The following is a 15,640-nucleotide window of genomic DNA, read 5'->3' as shown; positions in this document are numbered from 1 at the left end:
ATAGAACAAATATTATTAGTTTTTAAATAAATATTAATCAGTCGCATTTATTATTTTTTAAATATATAATCTAATTTAATATTTATGAGAGAAAAGATGATTGATAATTTAATATTCATGAGAGAGAAAAAGATTAGGGTGTCTAAAAATTTAATGCTGATAGAGATAAAAGAGGAGAGATGGATAATTATTTTAAAATTGAATAATAAATTATTATAATATATTTATATTAAACTTAATGACCCAAAATAGTTAAATAATTGTTTTGTCCAAATATTTATGATATTGGTGGCTAATAAATTCATACTAAAAAATGTTGTGTGTAATAGCATTATAGGCTTTTTTTATTAGTATCCTTGACCTAATAGTTAAACAAACTAAAAGAAAAATATTTTTATTAAGAGACACAAAATTACGTCACCCGTGGTTTTTTTTAAGTACTCTTATAATTTTTATAATAAATATATTTTTTTAATTCTTTAACTAATGCTTTAGAGATCCTGAATAACAAGATCCATATATAAATTATCCAAGACATAAATTATCTTGATGATTTTTAAATAGTTATTTTTTAAAAAAAAATATACAACATTTTCAAGTTATTAACTATTAACTTTTAATTGTGACTATGTATGTGAAATGATATAGATAAAATTGATAGATTTAACATTTTGATGAGGCAAATTTTAATGATAGATATATCCCCATGTAATAATTTATTTATTTATTCTGGGCTGAAGATATGTGAAAACAACATAAAGCCAAGAGCTAAAGAGCCAAAGACAAGCAAGCAAATAGCAAATATAAAACAAGATGGCTTATTTTGCATATATTTTGGACCATAAAACATAAAACGAGAGAGAAAGATGATAAAGCCTCAAGTGTATCAATCACAGAACACCAATCAAACCCTCTTGTTTCTGCAGAGGCTATCCGTTCACAGCAGTACTGCATCTCTTCCACTATGGTTGGGGAGTAAAGTGCAGAGGCAAAAAAAGCTTAACCACCTCGTTCTGGTTTCACGCAACGTTGAAACTAATTCCACTACAACAGATACTCATACAGATAAGAGTACAGTGATTAAGGTTAAGGCCATAGTTAAGGTGAAAGTAACCGTGGGTGGTTTCTTCTCAAGTCTGAGGTTAGACCGAGGAATCGATGATATAACAGATTTGCTTGGTAAATCTCTCCTCTTAGAGCTTGTTAGCTCTGAGCTTGATCCTGGTAAGTATACATATGCTTATTTACTTGTTTACACTTTATATGTGGGTAGTTAAATTAATTAATTAATAGTGATTGCATAGTTTGCTAATTTTTATTTTTTTGTGTATGCGTACGTGCATCAACAATCTGTGTGTAATGATTTTTATTTTACGAGAAAATAAAAGAAAAAACAATTTATTTTTTAACCAAACAAAAATAATAACAGAAAGAAAATATGGATAATAATTATTCATTTCTTTTTCTCTTTTCTAAATACATCACTAGCCTTCCTTTGGTTGGCAGAAAGAAAGAATAGAGAGAGAGAAAATTGAAATTGAGAAAAAGAGAAAAAAATGTTTTATTTTATTTTTATTTTTAAAAGTTAATTTTTTACAAACAAAAATATTATTCTTATCCATATTTTCTTTCTGTTCCTCTTCTCTTTTCATTCTTAGAAAATAGAAACACACACTCAACAAAAAAGAAAAAGAAAAAAAGAAAACACACCATTCTTGGTTTGCTAATTAATGATTTTGGGAGTGCTTGGATTTGTGTTGCATTATTTAAAATCATGTTTAACTATTAAAACTATGATTGCCAAGGCCATAAACGTATTTTGGATCCAAAATATACTAAAAAGGTAAATTTCACGTACGTCCATTCAAGGTACACTGAACGGAGAGACAAACATACACTAATTAATTTGATTTTATTTTAACTAAATATTCACTTGTTTGAATTTACATTAAAAAAATAATTATAGATATAAAATTTATTTTCACTTGAAACAATTTTTGGTAATTTTTATGTTGGATGATAAATTTTATACTAAGCTTTATTATTAATTACTTTTAAAACAAATCCATTTAAATAGAAGTCATTTCATTTTACAATTAAGGTTAAATTACTCATTTGATCCTTATAATTTCATGATTCTTACTATTTTAGTCCTTATAGTTTGAAAGTGATCTTTTTAATTTCTATAGTTTATATTTTAATTCTCTTTTAGTCCCTGAAGTTTTGAAAATGATCTTTTTAGTCCCTATAATTTTATAATTCTTACTTTGTTAGTCCTTATAATTTTCAAATCACAAGACCAAAAGAGAATTAAAATGGAAAACTAAAAATAATACTTTTAAACTATATGGACTAAAAAAGAATTAAAATGTAAACTATAGAGACTAAAAAGATCACTTTCAAACTATAGGGACTAAAAATGTAAGAATCATGCCAAATGAATAATTTAACCTAAAATTAATTTTAACCAAAATCTATTTTACTAAACCAATATAATTTAAAATAAAATTTGCAAGACACTCACTTACTTACAGTTTGCCTTGTTCGGAGTTTAAATTTCGATTTAGACTTAATTTTTTACAATAGAGGTTCTATTTTGATTCATATAAGATTTTTATATTATATGGTCATATATTTTATGATATATTATCTATTTTTTTAAACATCTTTTCCTTTCTCATTATTATTTTTTATTTCTCTTAATTATAGAAATTAATTATACATATATAAATTATCATATAATAATATTCACTACTATTCTAAAAATCTAAACTCAGGTTCTAACTTCTAACATTTAATTTGGAAACCAGGCATAGCTTCTTTCTGAAAAAGGTAAAAGATGTCATTTTTTAAAATGAAATACATTTTACAGAAAAAACAAAAAATTAATTAATTGATTAATAAAAGTAATAACCATTCAGGATGAACTTCGTTTTTTACATGCAAAGTACCGAGAAAAAAGAATTTTAATTTGACGTTTTTTTGGGGAAAAAAATCAGTGCTCTATATTATTTATGTGGAAGAGTTGGATTCCTCTTTAATTACATAAATATATTGCATCTAAATATTATTAAGTTTAGTTTTAATTTTAAATTTTAAATTCTATTAATTTTTTTTAAAAAAATTCTTATAAAATTTAATAATGACGGGACTTATACATCAATATGTTATTTTAAATAATAAGTAACATAACATATTTAAATAAGGTCCTTTTATCATAAAAAAATGGCAGAAACCATTTTTACAAATTTATAATTTATAAATATTAATTTAAAAACATATCGTTACTTTATTAGCAACAGTTACAATGCAATGACAGAGACTGACAGAATAACGCTGTTACATTCTAAAAGTCGAGTTAAAAGTGACATGTTAGCAAAATATATGACCACTAAAACTATCTCACTCCAATAATTGTACAGCCTATGGAAACAGACAACCGTATCTTTTTGTAATCTTGTGTAGGTGGACCACCTTTCGAGTACAATAAAATCTTGAGTGCAGGTGGACTACCTTTCGTTTTAGACACTCAAATATACCTTTTGATATCCAGTGAGAGAGTGAAAAAATTAAGAAAGATATAGGTATAAAAATTGATATAAAAAATTGTTAAAACTTTTCCTTATTAATTTTAATATTTTTTTAATAAATTTTTTGCTCTATTGACTTTTTTTTATCAGCCAAATAAGTAAATATATTATTGAAATGTTACAAGCACATCAAAACAAAGATGTTATAGTTAAAATAAGATGGAATGTTATATCAGAAGGTGTAATTTTTTTTAGGGTTAATTTCAAATTATTATTAAAAATAGAGTAAGTCTTACAATGTGGTAGCATCTGAAGTCATAAAATATCATAACACTTGAAGTTGTAGAATTAAATTGGGTCATTTTTTTTTCTTTTTTAATTGAAGTCATAAAATTTTATAATTTTAGTTTAATTTTTTTTATCTACAATTTTAAGGTCGTATATTCTTTTTAATCTTACGATTTTGAAGTCATAAGTTTTTTTTAACTTACAACTTTGAAGTTGTAATTTTTTTTACCTTTAAAGTTTTTTCTTTTTTAGAATTTTTTTATTTTTATTTTCTTTTGTTTTGCTTTTATTTTTTTTTGAAAATCATAAATAATTTATTTATTTATTAAATAAATATCATATAGTTTCTATTTTTTTATATTTTTCTTTAATTTGTATTTTTTATTTTATATTAATATATTATGTTATTTTTATTTCTAAATTATTAGATGTGTTTAATAGTAAATTCCTTTATAAAAAATAAATAATATTATTTTAAAAAGTATAAATTAATATTAGTAACAAAATATTTTAATATTTTTTTTAAATTTTAGTTTTTTAAAATTTAACTATTTAAAATAAAACAAATATTCAAAAAATATATTAAATAACATTATGTTAGTTTTTTTTATTTCATTTACTAAACAAATAAAATTGAATAACATTATTAAAAAATTATCTAAATTTTAAATATAAAAAAATATATTAAATAAAATAATATTCAAAAATAAAAGAATATTCAAATAAATAAATAAACAAAATTATTTACAATTTTTTAAAAATTGAATTCAAAACAAAAGAAAAAAAATTATAAAAGAATAAACTTTAAAAGTAAGAAAAAAAACTTACAACTTCAAAGTCATAAGTTATAAAAAAATATATGGATTTGAAGTCATAAAGAAAAAAATTAAATTAAAATCGTAAAAATTTTCTTGACTTCAATTAAAAAAATAAAAAAATAAAAAATTCTATACTTGTTACAATTTATTCCATTTTCGATAATAATTTAAAATAGAACCCAAATTAAAAAATAAAAAAATTATACCCTTTTGATCAAAGTCCAAAATAAGATACCTTCAGAACAGAACCGTTGAGCATTCTAACACCTTCCAATAACCCCACAATTCTACTACCAAAAAACTGATAATAGAAAACAGAGAAACTGATTAAGCACAAAACCATAAATACCAGCCAAAAGAAGGGACCAGTCGATAGCATCAAGTCCTACAAATTGTAACAGACCAAAAATGTACACACAGCCCCTACCACTGGTACGTATATCACCGGCATGGAATTTGAACTAATTGGCTCAATTTTTATAACTCTCATCTTCTTAACTTTGACAAATAGAGGGTGAAACTAAACTTTATGTGGTATTAATTAAGATGCATATTCAAATGCAAACACCTTATTGAGCCTAAGTGCTTATGGTATAATCTTTTATGTGATGAGTGTTTAATTAAGTTATTCACTCAAACGCGCTTTTGTACACATACATACTTTGTATGCGTTTTCTTAAATAATTTTGATGAATTATATATACTAATTAATTGGTTAATTGTGGGTTTAGTGACGGGGCTAGAGAAGGAAACACTGAAAGCATATGCACACAAAGCAGGAAATGGCGAGGAGTCGGTTAAGTACGAAGCTAAATTTGAAGTTCCAAATGATTTTGGGGAGATTGGTGCTGTTCTTGTTGAGAATGAGCATCACAAGGAGATGTTCCTTGAAACAATCCACCTCGATGGCTTCCCTGAGGGTCCTATTAATTTTCATTGTGCCTCTTGGGTTCACTCCAAGTTCGATAATCCTACCAAAAGGGTTTTCTTCTCCGACAAGGTACATATTAGTATAGTGTTAGTGTGTTACTCTCTCTCAAACACACTCCTTTAAATATATCTTTTTTCTAATTGGTTAAAATTTATTAAAAATTACAAAATCAAGAAAAAGAATCATTGAATATAGCGTCCGATTCACAAAGTTTTATCACTTCCAATAAATTTCAATCAATCAAAAAATAATGCGTTCAAAAGACTGTGTCAGAGATTGTTAACACATTTCTCATACAAGTGTGATATGATCTTACTGGTGTAGTGTTACTTACCGCGAGAGACACCGAGTGGTTTAAGAAGACTACGTGAAGAAGAATTGAGTCATCTGAGAGGGAATGGAGAAGGAGAACGGAAGAGCTTTGAAAGAATATACGATTATGATATATACAATGACATTGGAGATCCTGATAAAAGCCTTGAACTTCAAAGACCTCCTTTAGGAGGTAAAGAGCGACCTTATCCTAGACGTTGTCGAACTGGTCGTCCACATAGTGAAGCAGGTATGTAATTCATGTTAAATTTCAGCTTAAAATTAATTGACACTAAGTAAAGTTACCCAACATATATATATATATATATATATATATAAGTATTTTTCATCCACAAAATATTCTAAAATGATTTGTCAGACATAATAAAGGATATGAAATTGAGGCTTAACTAAGTGTAAATATTGTGACTTGTGAATTGTGAGGATGCAGATCCATTGTCAGAGAAAAGAAGTAGAAATTTTTACGTTCCAAGGGACGAGTGCTTCTCAGAGGTGAAGCAGCTCACGTTCTCAACCAAGACATTACACTCGGTGTTGCTAATATTGCTCCCAACTTTGGGGAAAATTATCAAAGAAAAGGAGCTTGCATTTTCCTACTTCCACGACATAGATTCACTCTTCAGCCATGGACTTGACTTGCCTCCCGAAGAAACCGAGAAGGGTTTCCTAGGAAAAATCATGCCCAGGCTCGTCAAATCCATCTCTGGCGACAGGACACACGTGCTTCGCTTCGAGACCCCAGAGACTATGAGCAGTCAGATTTCAATTCTCAATTCATTTTATTCATTTATTTATTTACTATATGTATATTTAAATTCGATGAAAGATACTCGTGGTTTAGATAATTTTTTTAATCTGATTATTAAATGGATGATCAAAATTAAACTCTTATATTGCATACATATTTGTGTGTTACTAATGAGATCTAGTTCAGTTGATTGAGTAGAGCTATAAGTCTCTTAGTGTCTTATCCAATTCCTACATATAAAACAAATATTTGTGTGTTGGTTTGCAGGGGACAGGTTTTTCTGGTTTAGGGATGAGGAGTTTGCTAGACAGACTGTTGCTGGTCTCAACCCGTATAGTATACGATTGGTCACAGTATGCATTATTTTACACACACTGATTTTATTTTTTCAATAAAAAATTAACCCATTGAAAAAAATTATGTCACATTAGTTGTTTCAGTAATTAAGGTACTAAATTTACTTTCTTGGGCAGGAATGGCCATTGAGGAGTAAACTTGACCCAGAAATATATGGTCCACCAGAATCAGCAATCACCTCAGAAATTATCAACAAAGAGATTGGAGGCATAATGTCTGTAGAAAAGGTTTATAGTTCTTCTTAATCAAATTTGCCTAAAGTATTAATTCAATGATGTGACATGATTTATTATTTGTGCACAAACTCATTTCTTTATTGGGGATTTAGATTATAAATTACAAATATAATACAATTCTAACATGCAGGCGATTGAAAAAAAGAAGCTGTTCATGTTAGACTACCATGACATACTTTTACCCTACGTCAACAAAGTACGCAAACTCAAGGGGAAAACACTGTATGGTTCACGAACTTTGTTCTTTCTAAACTCAGAGGGGACACTGAGGCCTCTAGCCATTGAGTTGACTCGACCGCCGTCATCTTCAAATAATACGGGCCAATGGAAGCAAGTTTTCACACCTTCTTGGCACTCAACCAGTGTTTGGCTCTGGAGGTTTGCCAAGGCTCATGTTCTTGCACATGACTCTGGCTATCACCAACTTGTTAGTCATTGGTAAGCAATATATAATACCTCACCAACTACCTTTTAACTCAACCAATTCTTATAAGAACCGAATTTTAGTTTTATTTTGATAATCTGCATAATAAAAATATGTATTTAAGTATTACATTGGTTATTAAGGCGAAACTTTAGTTTTCATTGATAAACAACATCAACAGTACTTAAACTGTATCTAAGTTTTGTCCTTAATGTATATAAATGGAAAGTTTGTGAAGGCTAGCTTTGCTTATCTTGTCAAATTCTGGGACCATCATGTCTCTACGTGACACATTATTAATTTTTTCTCGGGTATTGAAAAACTTGAATACCTGTCACGCACGGATGAGTTGAATCAATTGACACGCGGGGTCCCAGACTAACTAACTGATGATTTCTCCTCATTGACTCTTTCCTTCTCAGTTACATTTATTTAGAATTGTATTCAGTCCATATTTTCTTTGATCTTTGTTAAAGAGGTCCAAATTAACACTAAATTTGTTGTCTTGTTTGGTAGGTTAAGAACTCACTGTGTGACAGAGCCGTATGTTATTGCAACCAACAGGCAACTTAGTGAGTTGCACCCCATATACAAATTGCTACACCCTCATTTCCGTTATACAATGGAGATTAACGCTATCGCACGAGAAGCACTTATCAACGCTGATGGCACCATTGAGAGCTCATTTGCACCAGGAAAGTACTCCATAGAGATTAGCTCTGCTGCTTATGCTCTCGAATGGCGGTTTGACAAGCAGGCACTACCAGCAGATCTAGTTAGCAGGTATTCTTGTTATCAAACTTCAAATACACACACAGCATGAATATTTGCATAGAGTAAATCATTTTTGTGACTCGCAAGAAGGTCAGTTAGCGATGCGGTTGAGAGGAAAATTATTATATAATCCAGGGATATCATGACGTGTTTATGGTCTTGTCACAATAAGGCTCACTTAACAATAAAGAATATGTTTGAAAAGAGAAATTCTTACATAGTCCAAGGGCATCATCACGATGGATTCATGATCTTAATTAATCTCTCTGCGACATGTGTGAGTTTTATGAATTTTATTTTAGCAAATTGAAATGAATACACGTAAAAATTGATTGAGACCATGTACATGTAGTAATTTTAGACCATACAATAATCTCTCATTTGAAAGAGTGTGTTAGGAACATTTTTCTTTTTAATTTGACCATACCTGAATAATTGTAACTAGAACATCCCTTGTATATTATTAAGTGGAGCCTGATGAGTGATGAATAATTTTTAGTACAACTTATCTATGCTTGACATATTTTCCATAATTATTAGGGGAATGGCTGTGAAAGATCCATTTTCTCCACATGGCTTAAAGCTCACCATTCAAGACTATCCTTTTGCCAATGATGGACTCCTTCTGTGGGATGCTATAAAGCTATGGGTCACTGACTATGTCAACCACTACTACCCTGAACCAAGTCTTGTGGAGTCAGACGAAGAGTTGCAGGCATGGTGGACAGAGATTAGAACACTTGGTCATGCTGACAAAAAAGACGAGCCATGGTGGCCACGTCTTAAAACCCCAAAAGACCTCATTGGAATCCTCAACACAATCATATGGGTAACTTCTGGTCACCATGCAGCTGTGAACTTTGGGCAATATGTTTATGGGGGATATTTCCCAAATAGGCCTACAATTGTCAGGACCAAAATGCCCTCAGAGGACCCTACAGAGGAAGAGTGGAAAAAGTTCATTGCAAACCCTGAAAGAGCACTCCTCAAGTGCTTTCCTTCACAACTTCAAGCAACTAGAGTCATGGCTGTCTTGGACATACTCTCAACTCATTCACCTGATGAGGAATACATAGGAGAGAAGATGGAACCATCATGGGGTGAAGATCCTGTCATAAAGGATGCCTTTGAAAGATTTAGAGAAAGACTGAAGAAATTAGAAACACTGATTGATGAGAGGAATGAAAACACAAAGTTGAAGAACAGAAATGGAGCTGGCATTGTTCCGTACGAGCTTTTGAAACCTTTCTCAAAGCCTGGTGTGACTGGAATGGGGGTTCCCTGTAGTATATCTATTTAAGTTGACAAAGTCAAACTGATATTATGTGTGAAGTGTGATCCTAAACTCATATGGGTTTTCAATTAAACATATGATAGACACATAGTCACATAAACTGGTGCCTCAACCAGAATTTCCATAAACACATGACTAGTGTTTCTTTAGGATGTTCTTGAACCAATGAGATTATTTCTTTGAGTATCTTTTCTTTTTCCTAATCCACAGAATTAGTACTAAACAGCACTACTGCGTAACCAGAATCTCATTCAAGAACATAACACAATGAGAAGTATAAAACAATTATAACACAGATCCAGATACTTATAATTCGTTTTAAAAAAATTAAAATTAAAGTTGCTCTTGATTAATGACCAAGTTTTCATCTTATTAATTATAGGGTATCAACCTGCAATGAGTCTAGTATTTTTGAAGAAAATTCCTAAACCAATGGGCAGAGAGCTTTTGGTGTCTTTTTAAATTATCCTTGTAATCGACGAAGTTAATTCCAAAACGCAAGGTGTAGCCAGCACTCCATTCGAAGTTGTCCAAAAGTGACCATGCAAAATATCCTTGTACTTTCACCCCATCCCTTCGCACCAAAAGCCAACAAATAAAAATAGAGTTAAAATCATAAAATTAAATTATTGAATAACTGAATAAGTGAAGAGAGTGTCAATTACTTGATTGCAATTAGAATATAATAAAGATGACGATAGAAGTAGTCAATTCTGCAAGTATCCATGAGTGCCTCTTCAAGGGATAGTGTTGGATCATTGGACTCGTCCATACCTATAATTTAAGTAAAATGTGAAAAATTTAGTTTATTATATAGTTAATATATACACATTAACTTACGCTAGATTATTATCTTAAATTTCATATTGAAAATGAAAAATAAAAAAGATCATAATTGAAGTATTACCATTTTCTGTTATGTAAATTACAGGGTTGTTATACTTCATCTTTATGTACAACAATAGTTCTCGAAGTCCCCTTGGATAAACATAAAGCCAAGATGAAGCAGCCTGCATAGGAATGAGTTTTCTTTGTTATTTCATCAAATAAATAAATCATAGAAACGAATCATCTGGTTGTACTTAAGTGTTACACACTCAGATAACTAATATTTGAGATATAACTAACAGTAAATGAAGTAGTCTTACGTACCCTTGGTCCAATGGGTGTCCCATTACGTTCAGCTGTCATAAGTCATAGCATAAAACATAATTCATGAAAGACAGTTGTTATTTTTTGAAATACAAAATACAAGGCAGTATCACTGATTAATTAGTGCACATTGATTTTCATTAACTCTTAATTTCTTGGTCAGAAATTATGTAGCCCCAGTTTTGCTTTCCCCTTAATTTTACCGCAAAAGGAAAAAAAGAAGTCATATAATATATAATTCTTCATTAAGATTTGTAACCAAGGTGTTCTTACTTGTAAAGTTGATGTGAGTATCTTGGAAATAGCTAGTATTGCTTGTGTTATTAATTGTTTGGAATATATGGGCAGCATAATTAGTGGTGTAGTAATTGAGTCCAACAAAATCAAATGAGCCAATAAGTAGCTTGGATTGCTCTTCTGTGAAGTTTGGTAATCGACTTCCCAGCAAAGACTGCATGGTTTCTGGATAATTTCCTGTTGTAAGTGGTTGCATAAACCTGCAATCAAATAAATTTTGAAACATCACACTAACACAGGCACAAAGAGATATTTGAATAGACTTAATTAGCCTTTACCATCCAAACATGAAATCAAGAGCGCGTAGGGCAGCTTGATGATCTAATGTGTCATTTGAGAATGGAATAAACCAGTGACAATTTAAGGTGATGCCTATCAAACCGTTTTGAGATGCCTGCTCACATTAAGGTAATACATTCATAATGAACAACAGAACAAGATGTGTACCACTAACAAATTTGGTCTTGAATAGGAAAGATGTGTTTGGTTATATGTTGAACTGCCCAGGATCATCTTGAAATACTTGCAAAGTGCAAACAAGATTCTAGGTAAATTTTTGTATGTTTAGTTTCACGTTGAGAAATTGATTGAGTTTAGTAAAAAATTTATACTGTGTTGTAATACTAATTTTTAGAATGGAAATATTCAAACATAAATTACATCACTTCAAAATCATTTTTTGTAATTCAATTTCATTTAAAATTAGTTTTAACAATGCTCACCGAAAACACACTTAAATTTTTAAGTTTCTCAACTACTGCACCTGATAATTGGTTTTATAAATTTTGACAGCAGCTGCATGAGCCAGTAGTTGGTAGTGAGAGCTCAGGTAGGGCTCTGAACCCATACTGTAACTCCATGGTTCATTAAAAGTAATCCAATGCTTCACTCTATCTCCAAATTCCTTGAAGCATAGCTTAGCGTAATCTTGGAAATCATTTCTGCACATAGAAATGTGACTATTCTAGCTAACTTGAATTCAATTTATATGCAGGCATTGATTTATAATGAATTGCTACTATTCTAGCTAGCTTGAATGAAAATTTGTGTTGTGTCACTTACATAATATGAGGGCTTAAGAAGCCACCGTAGTCATCTTGTAAGGCTTGGGGAAGATCCCAATGAAAAAGGGTCACAAATGGCAGAAGATCTGGAATAATGTCATTCCCATCAATATATTAAGATTATGAACATCATAAATGTGTGATGATTTATGAATACAGGATGGATTATATATGACCATTTGCCAGTAGCTCGTTGATGAGATTGTTGTAATATTTGATTCCTTCTTGGTTTATACCTGCGCTTATTTTTCCTTCTGCATATTTATCAGAGTGGTTAATGTAAAGGAAAGATTCTAATAACTGAAACTCGTAAGGATGAAACTGAATCCTATTTGATTACTTGGCAATATCCTTGACCAAGAGATGGAGAATCTGTAAGCATCAGTGTTCATATACTTCATGATCCCAACATCTTCCTATGAACATGTAAAATGATTAACACATTTGGTAAATAGATAGTGAACAAAACAATTATATAAAATCAATGTGTACTAATGCAATGTGAGTATGTTCTTACAAGCTTGTGTCTTAAAAATAATTTTAGCAAGGACTTTGTCATCTTTATGGATGCTGTTTTTATGTATGTTAAATTTTTTATTGATTGCGCCTAATAGACACTACTCAATACTCAGATTGCCCTTCTATTTAAATCATGTCTTGAATTTGGATTCAAGAATGATTTTTTGTTATACTTGTTGATCTCGTTCTCCTATTATCAATAACCAACCTTGCTTACTCAGTCAAGTGAAAGTTTATGAATGACAGTACTATATCACTAACACAAGAAAAAAGACATACTTAAATATTACATCTCTAACACACTTCTTAATGCAAGATACAGCTTTTTTGTTTTTTTGGCAATTGTAATGTAGATATTTTACATCCCTATGGTAAGCTTCGATACTATGCCAAGGACTAAAACTCCTGAAAACTTAAGTTGTTAAATAGAAGTTCATGAATGTCATTGTTAGGATAGCACGCTTAAATGTTTAACTTATTGATAATTGGCTAGTCAAAAAGTTATTTTATGAACAGAAATTAAGCCAAAATAACCCATATACAAATACAGGAGTGTTAGTAACACGTTCTGTTTCCAATACATTCTTCTTTTATTGATTGAAATTCACACAAATCTCACTAGTTTAGACTGAGATTCACTAAATATAAAAAATGAAACCCTTATATGTAGTAAATTTTACCTAATAGCATTAATTTGTGGTAAACAAACTAGCATGATATATAATTGGTAAGATAGAGAGTGCAGAACAAGTTTCAATTTCGGTTTGGATGGTACCTTATAGCGATGATATTGATCAACTGCTACATCTCCATTGCTTCTATCCGATATTTTTTCTGTTAGCAAATACACCAATTACCACATGAAGAAAACAGATACAGGACAACAACTGTCATTGCCCAGATGGAGTGGAACAACGGTTATCAAATCAATATAGTGCTGATTTACTTCAGCTTTTGTCTTCTTAAATTCCTAATAATTATCTATGTTTTCTTAAAATCTGTTCTTAATCTTCACTTTTAACAGTGTCTTAAGAACGACTTTTTGCATACCATAATGTGTCAAATTTTACTCATAAAAAGAGAGGAACCCCACCTTGTATGTTCCTTATCTTCAGCTAATACAATATTTTTATACTGAGAGGTTCAAGCAATCCGGTCCAGAGACCACAAGTTTATCTGGTTTTCACACAAGGGATATTTTTAAACTAATTCTTTAGCTTTCACCTACTAAAGAAATTGAAGTATTGAATAGAGATACCTGGATATTTATGAGAATAGGCATCCCATGTACTTGGTCCTCTGCCTCCTTCATTTGCAGCACCTTCGTACTATATCATAGACACAAATTAATTATCAATTATACTGTACAAATCTAACTCCTATAATCTTAATTATGAAAATTTGAAGCACAATCTCTCTCACACACGTGCACACACGTACACATATACATGCTTATAATATCAGTACTGATACATACCTGGTAGGCGGAGGAGGCGGTGCCAAAGATGAAACCTGGCGGAAAACTGGTCCGATTTAGAGAAGGTGCAACTGCTTGTGTGATATTAACGGAGGAACTTATAACGAGAGTGAAGACACCAATGAGAATGTATAGATAGCCCTTGAATGCCATACCCTTGTTGATGTTTAATAAAAAGTCTCCTTATGTGCTTACTTTCATTGGTTAAATATATCCTTAAAAAAAAAATTACTTGTGTATTAGGATAATGGCAATGACATCTCACTTATGTTGTTGTAACTTGCTAGCATTAAATAATTTCAAAAGAGAGAAAAAGAACTGACCGGTAGCTTGTCAGTTTAATTACATTATCAACAGTTGATGCTATGTAAACATATAAGTACATACTACATACATAACTGTCATGTTTGAGCAGAATTGTTTCATATAATTTAGTCTGCACTAAAAACAAAAAAAACAGATAAGTTATTTAACTGAACAAAACTTCAGAAGTGTAACTAAACTCATTGATGTAACACTTTGTTTTTCGTCAAATAAATAAAAAGAATTTTTTTAAAAAATTAATAAAGTTTTTAGAAATTAAATAAATGAGAAAAAATGGTTTTTGTTAATTAAAATAAAGATTTCATAGTATTTGAATACATAGAGTAAGATGATGTTTTAAAAAAATAAAGAGATGTTTTAATTGATTATTTATTCAATGAAAAAGTAAAATATAGTTCATTTTTATAAAATAATAAAATAAAATAAAAAAGAGAATAAATAAAAGGTTGAGAGTATCTTAATTATAGAGACATATTAAGTTACTTTTTATACGTCTCTACACTCTTCCTCTCCTCAAATTCGTTTCCCTTTTTTCTCTTCTAGAATTTTTTTTTCACTCACATACACCCAAATATGTCACAGTAAAACTATGATCCTAAACTCGTTAATCGTTGGATCATCATGAAATTGGAACACCATCTTGGGAGCTCATTTTCACACATTTCTACCGTTGAGATTTGAAAAATATTGCTTGTAGACAGAGAAATGACCCTCGCACGGAGACAATAAAATTGAGGCTCAAATCCCTTCTCCTTCTCTATAACACTTGAAAATCCTAGTAGAGCAACCAAAAAAAAAGGTTGAGGAATCTTAAGGAACCGCTAGAGATTCCTTTATCATTGTTGGACTGCACATGTGGGCCCGCTTAAAGGTAAGAGATGTGTTTATCGCAATTGAGGTTAGAATGAATATGTGTAGAAATCCTTAGAGGATCAAATTAAAATTTATTTTGGGATGTCTACTCTATGTTAATTCTACCTTTATGATTATAATTACGATATTGTTATGTTTGATGGGCCAATTGATATCCTAATGTGAATTGGTTGATAATATTAAGTGTTCTTAGTGTTTTCG

At 30.3% G+C, this 15,640-nt stretch overlaps 2 protein-coding genes across 2 annotated transcripts; one reads left to right on the top strand and one right to left on the bottom strand.

Annotated features, from left to right (window-relative positions):
• The first annotated feature begins 782 nt into the window (after positions 1 to 782).
• Positions 783 to 9,919, top strand: LOC100786646 (linoleate 13S-lipoxygenase 2-1, chloroplastic). The gene is made up of 9 exons (XM_003537900.5): positions 783 to 1,224; positions 5,368 to 5,636; positions 5,892 to 6,129; positions 6,331 to 6,654; positions 6,916 to 7,001; positions 7,122 to 7,232; positions 7,372 to 7,679; positions 8,182 to 8,448; positions 8,980 to 9,919. Exons 1-9 carry the CDS (start codon positions 867 to 869, stop codon positions 9,737 to 9,739), a joined length of 2,721 nt encoding a protein of 906 aa, XP_003537948.1. The 5' UTR covers positions 783 to 866; the 3' UTR covers positions 9,740 to 9,919.
• A 163-nt stretch (positions 9,920 to 10,082) lies between these two features.
• Positions 10,083 to 14,424, bottom strand: LOC100785608 (beta-glucosidase 12). The gene is made up of 13 exons (XM_003537898.5): positions 14,243 to 14,424; positions 14,024 to 14,093; positions 13,541 to 13,599; positions 12,587 to 12,662; positions 12,423 to 12,500; positions 12,245 to 12,332; positions 11,946 to 12,123; positions 11,461 to 11,576; positions 11,159 to 11,382; positions 10,886 to 10,917; positions 10,641 to 10,743; positions 10,399 to 10,507; positions 10,083 to 10,307 (listed from the first exon to the last, which is right to left on the bottom strand). Exons 1-13 carry the CDS (start codon positions 14,393 to 14,395, stop codon positions 10,136 to 10,138), a joined length of 1,458 nt encoding a protein of 485 aa, XP_003537946.1. The 5' UTR covers positions 14,396 to 14,424; the 3' UTR covers positions 10,083 to 10,135.
• Positions 14,425 to 15,640: the final 1,216 nt, after the last annotated feature.

The sequence above is a fragment of the Glycine max genome, chromosome 11, assembly GCF_000004515.6.
Source record: "Glycine max cultivar Williams 82 chromosome 11, Glycine_max_v4.0, whole genome shotgun sequence".
In the NCBI taxonomy this organism is placed as follows: Eukaryota; Viridiplantae; Streptophyta; class Magnoliopsida; order Fabales; family Fabaceae; genus Glycine; species Glycine max.
The sequence above is the reverse complement of the archived record's forward strand: the minus strand, read 5'-3'. Positions and strand labels throughout refer to the sequence as shown.

What these genes read in the sequence shown, in the direction of transcription:
- LOC100785608 (XM_003537898.5), bottom strand. Translation starts at nt 14,395, where the DNA reads ATGGCATTCAAGGGCTATCTATACATTCTCATTGGTGTCTTCACTCTC. An exon ending in TACTCACATCAACTTTACAA is followed by an intron (nt 10,918 to 11,158) that starts GTAAGAACACCT and finishes GACTTATGACAG; the next exon opens with CTGAACGTAATGGGACACCC. An exon ending in TATATTCTAATTGCAATCAA is followed by an intron (nt 10,308 to 10,398) that starts GTAATTGACACT and finishes TTTGGTGCGAAG; the next exon opens with GGATGGGGTGAAAGTACAAG.
- LOC100786646 (XM_003537900.5), top strand. Translation starts at nt 867, where the DNA reads ATGATAAAGCCTCAAGTGTATCAATCACAGAACACCAATCAAACCCTC. An exon ending in TAGCTCTGAGCTTGATCCTG is followed by an intron (nt 1,225 to 5,367) that starts GTAAGTATACAT and finishes TTGTGGGTTTAG; the next exon opens with TGACGGGGCTAGAGAAGGAA. An exon ending in GCATAATGTCTGTAGAAAAG is followed by an intron (nt 7,233 to 7,371) that starts GTTTATAGTTCT and finishes TCTAACATGCAG; the next exon opens with GCGATTGAAAAAAAGAAGCT.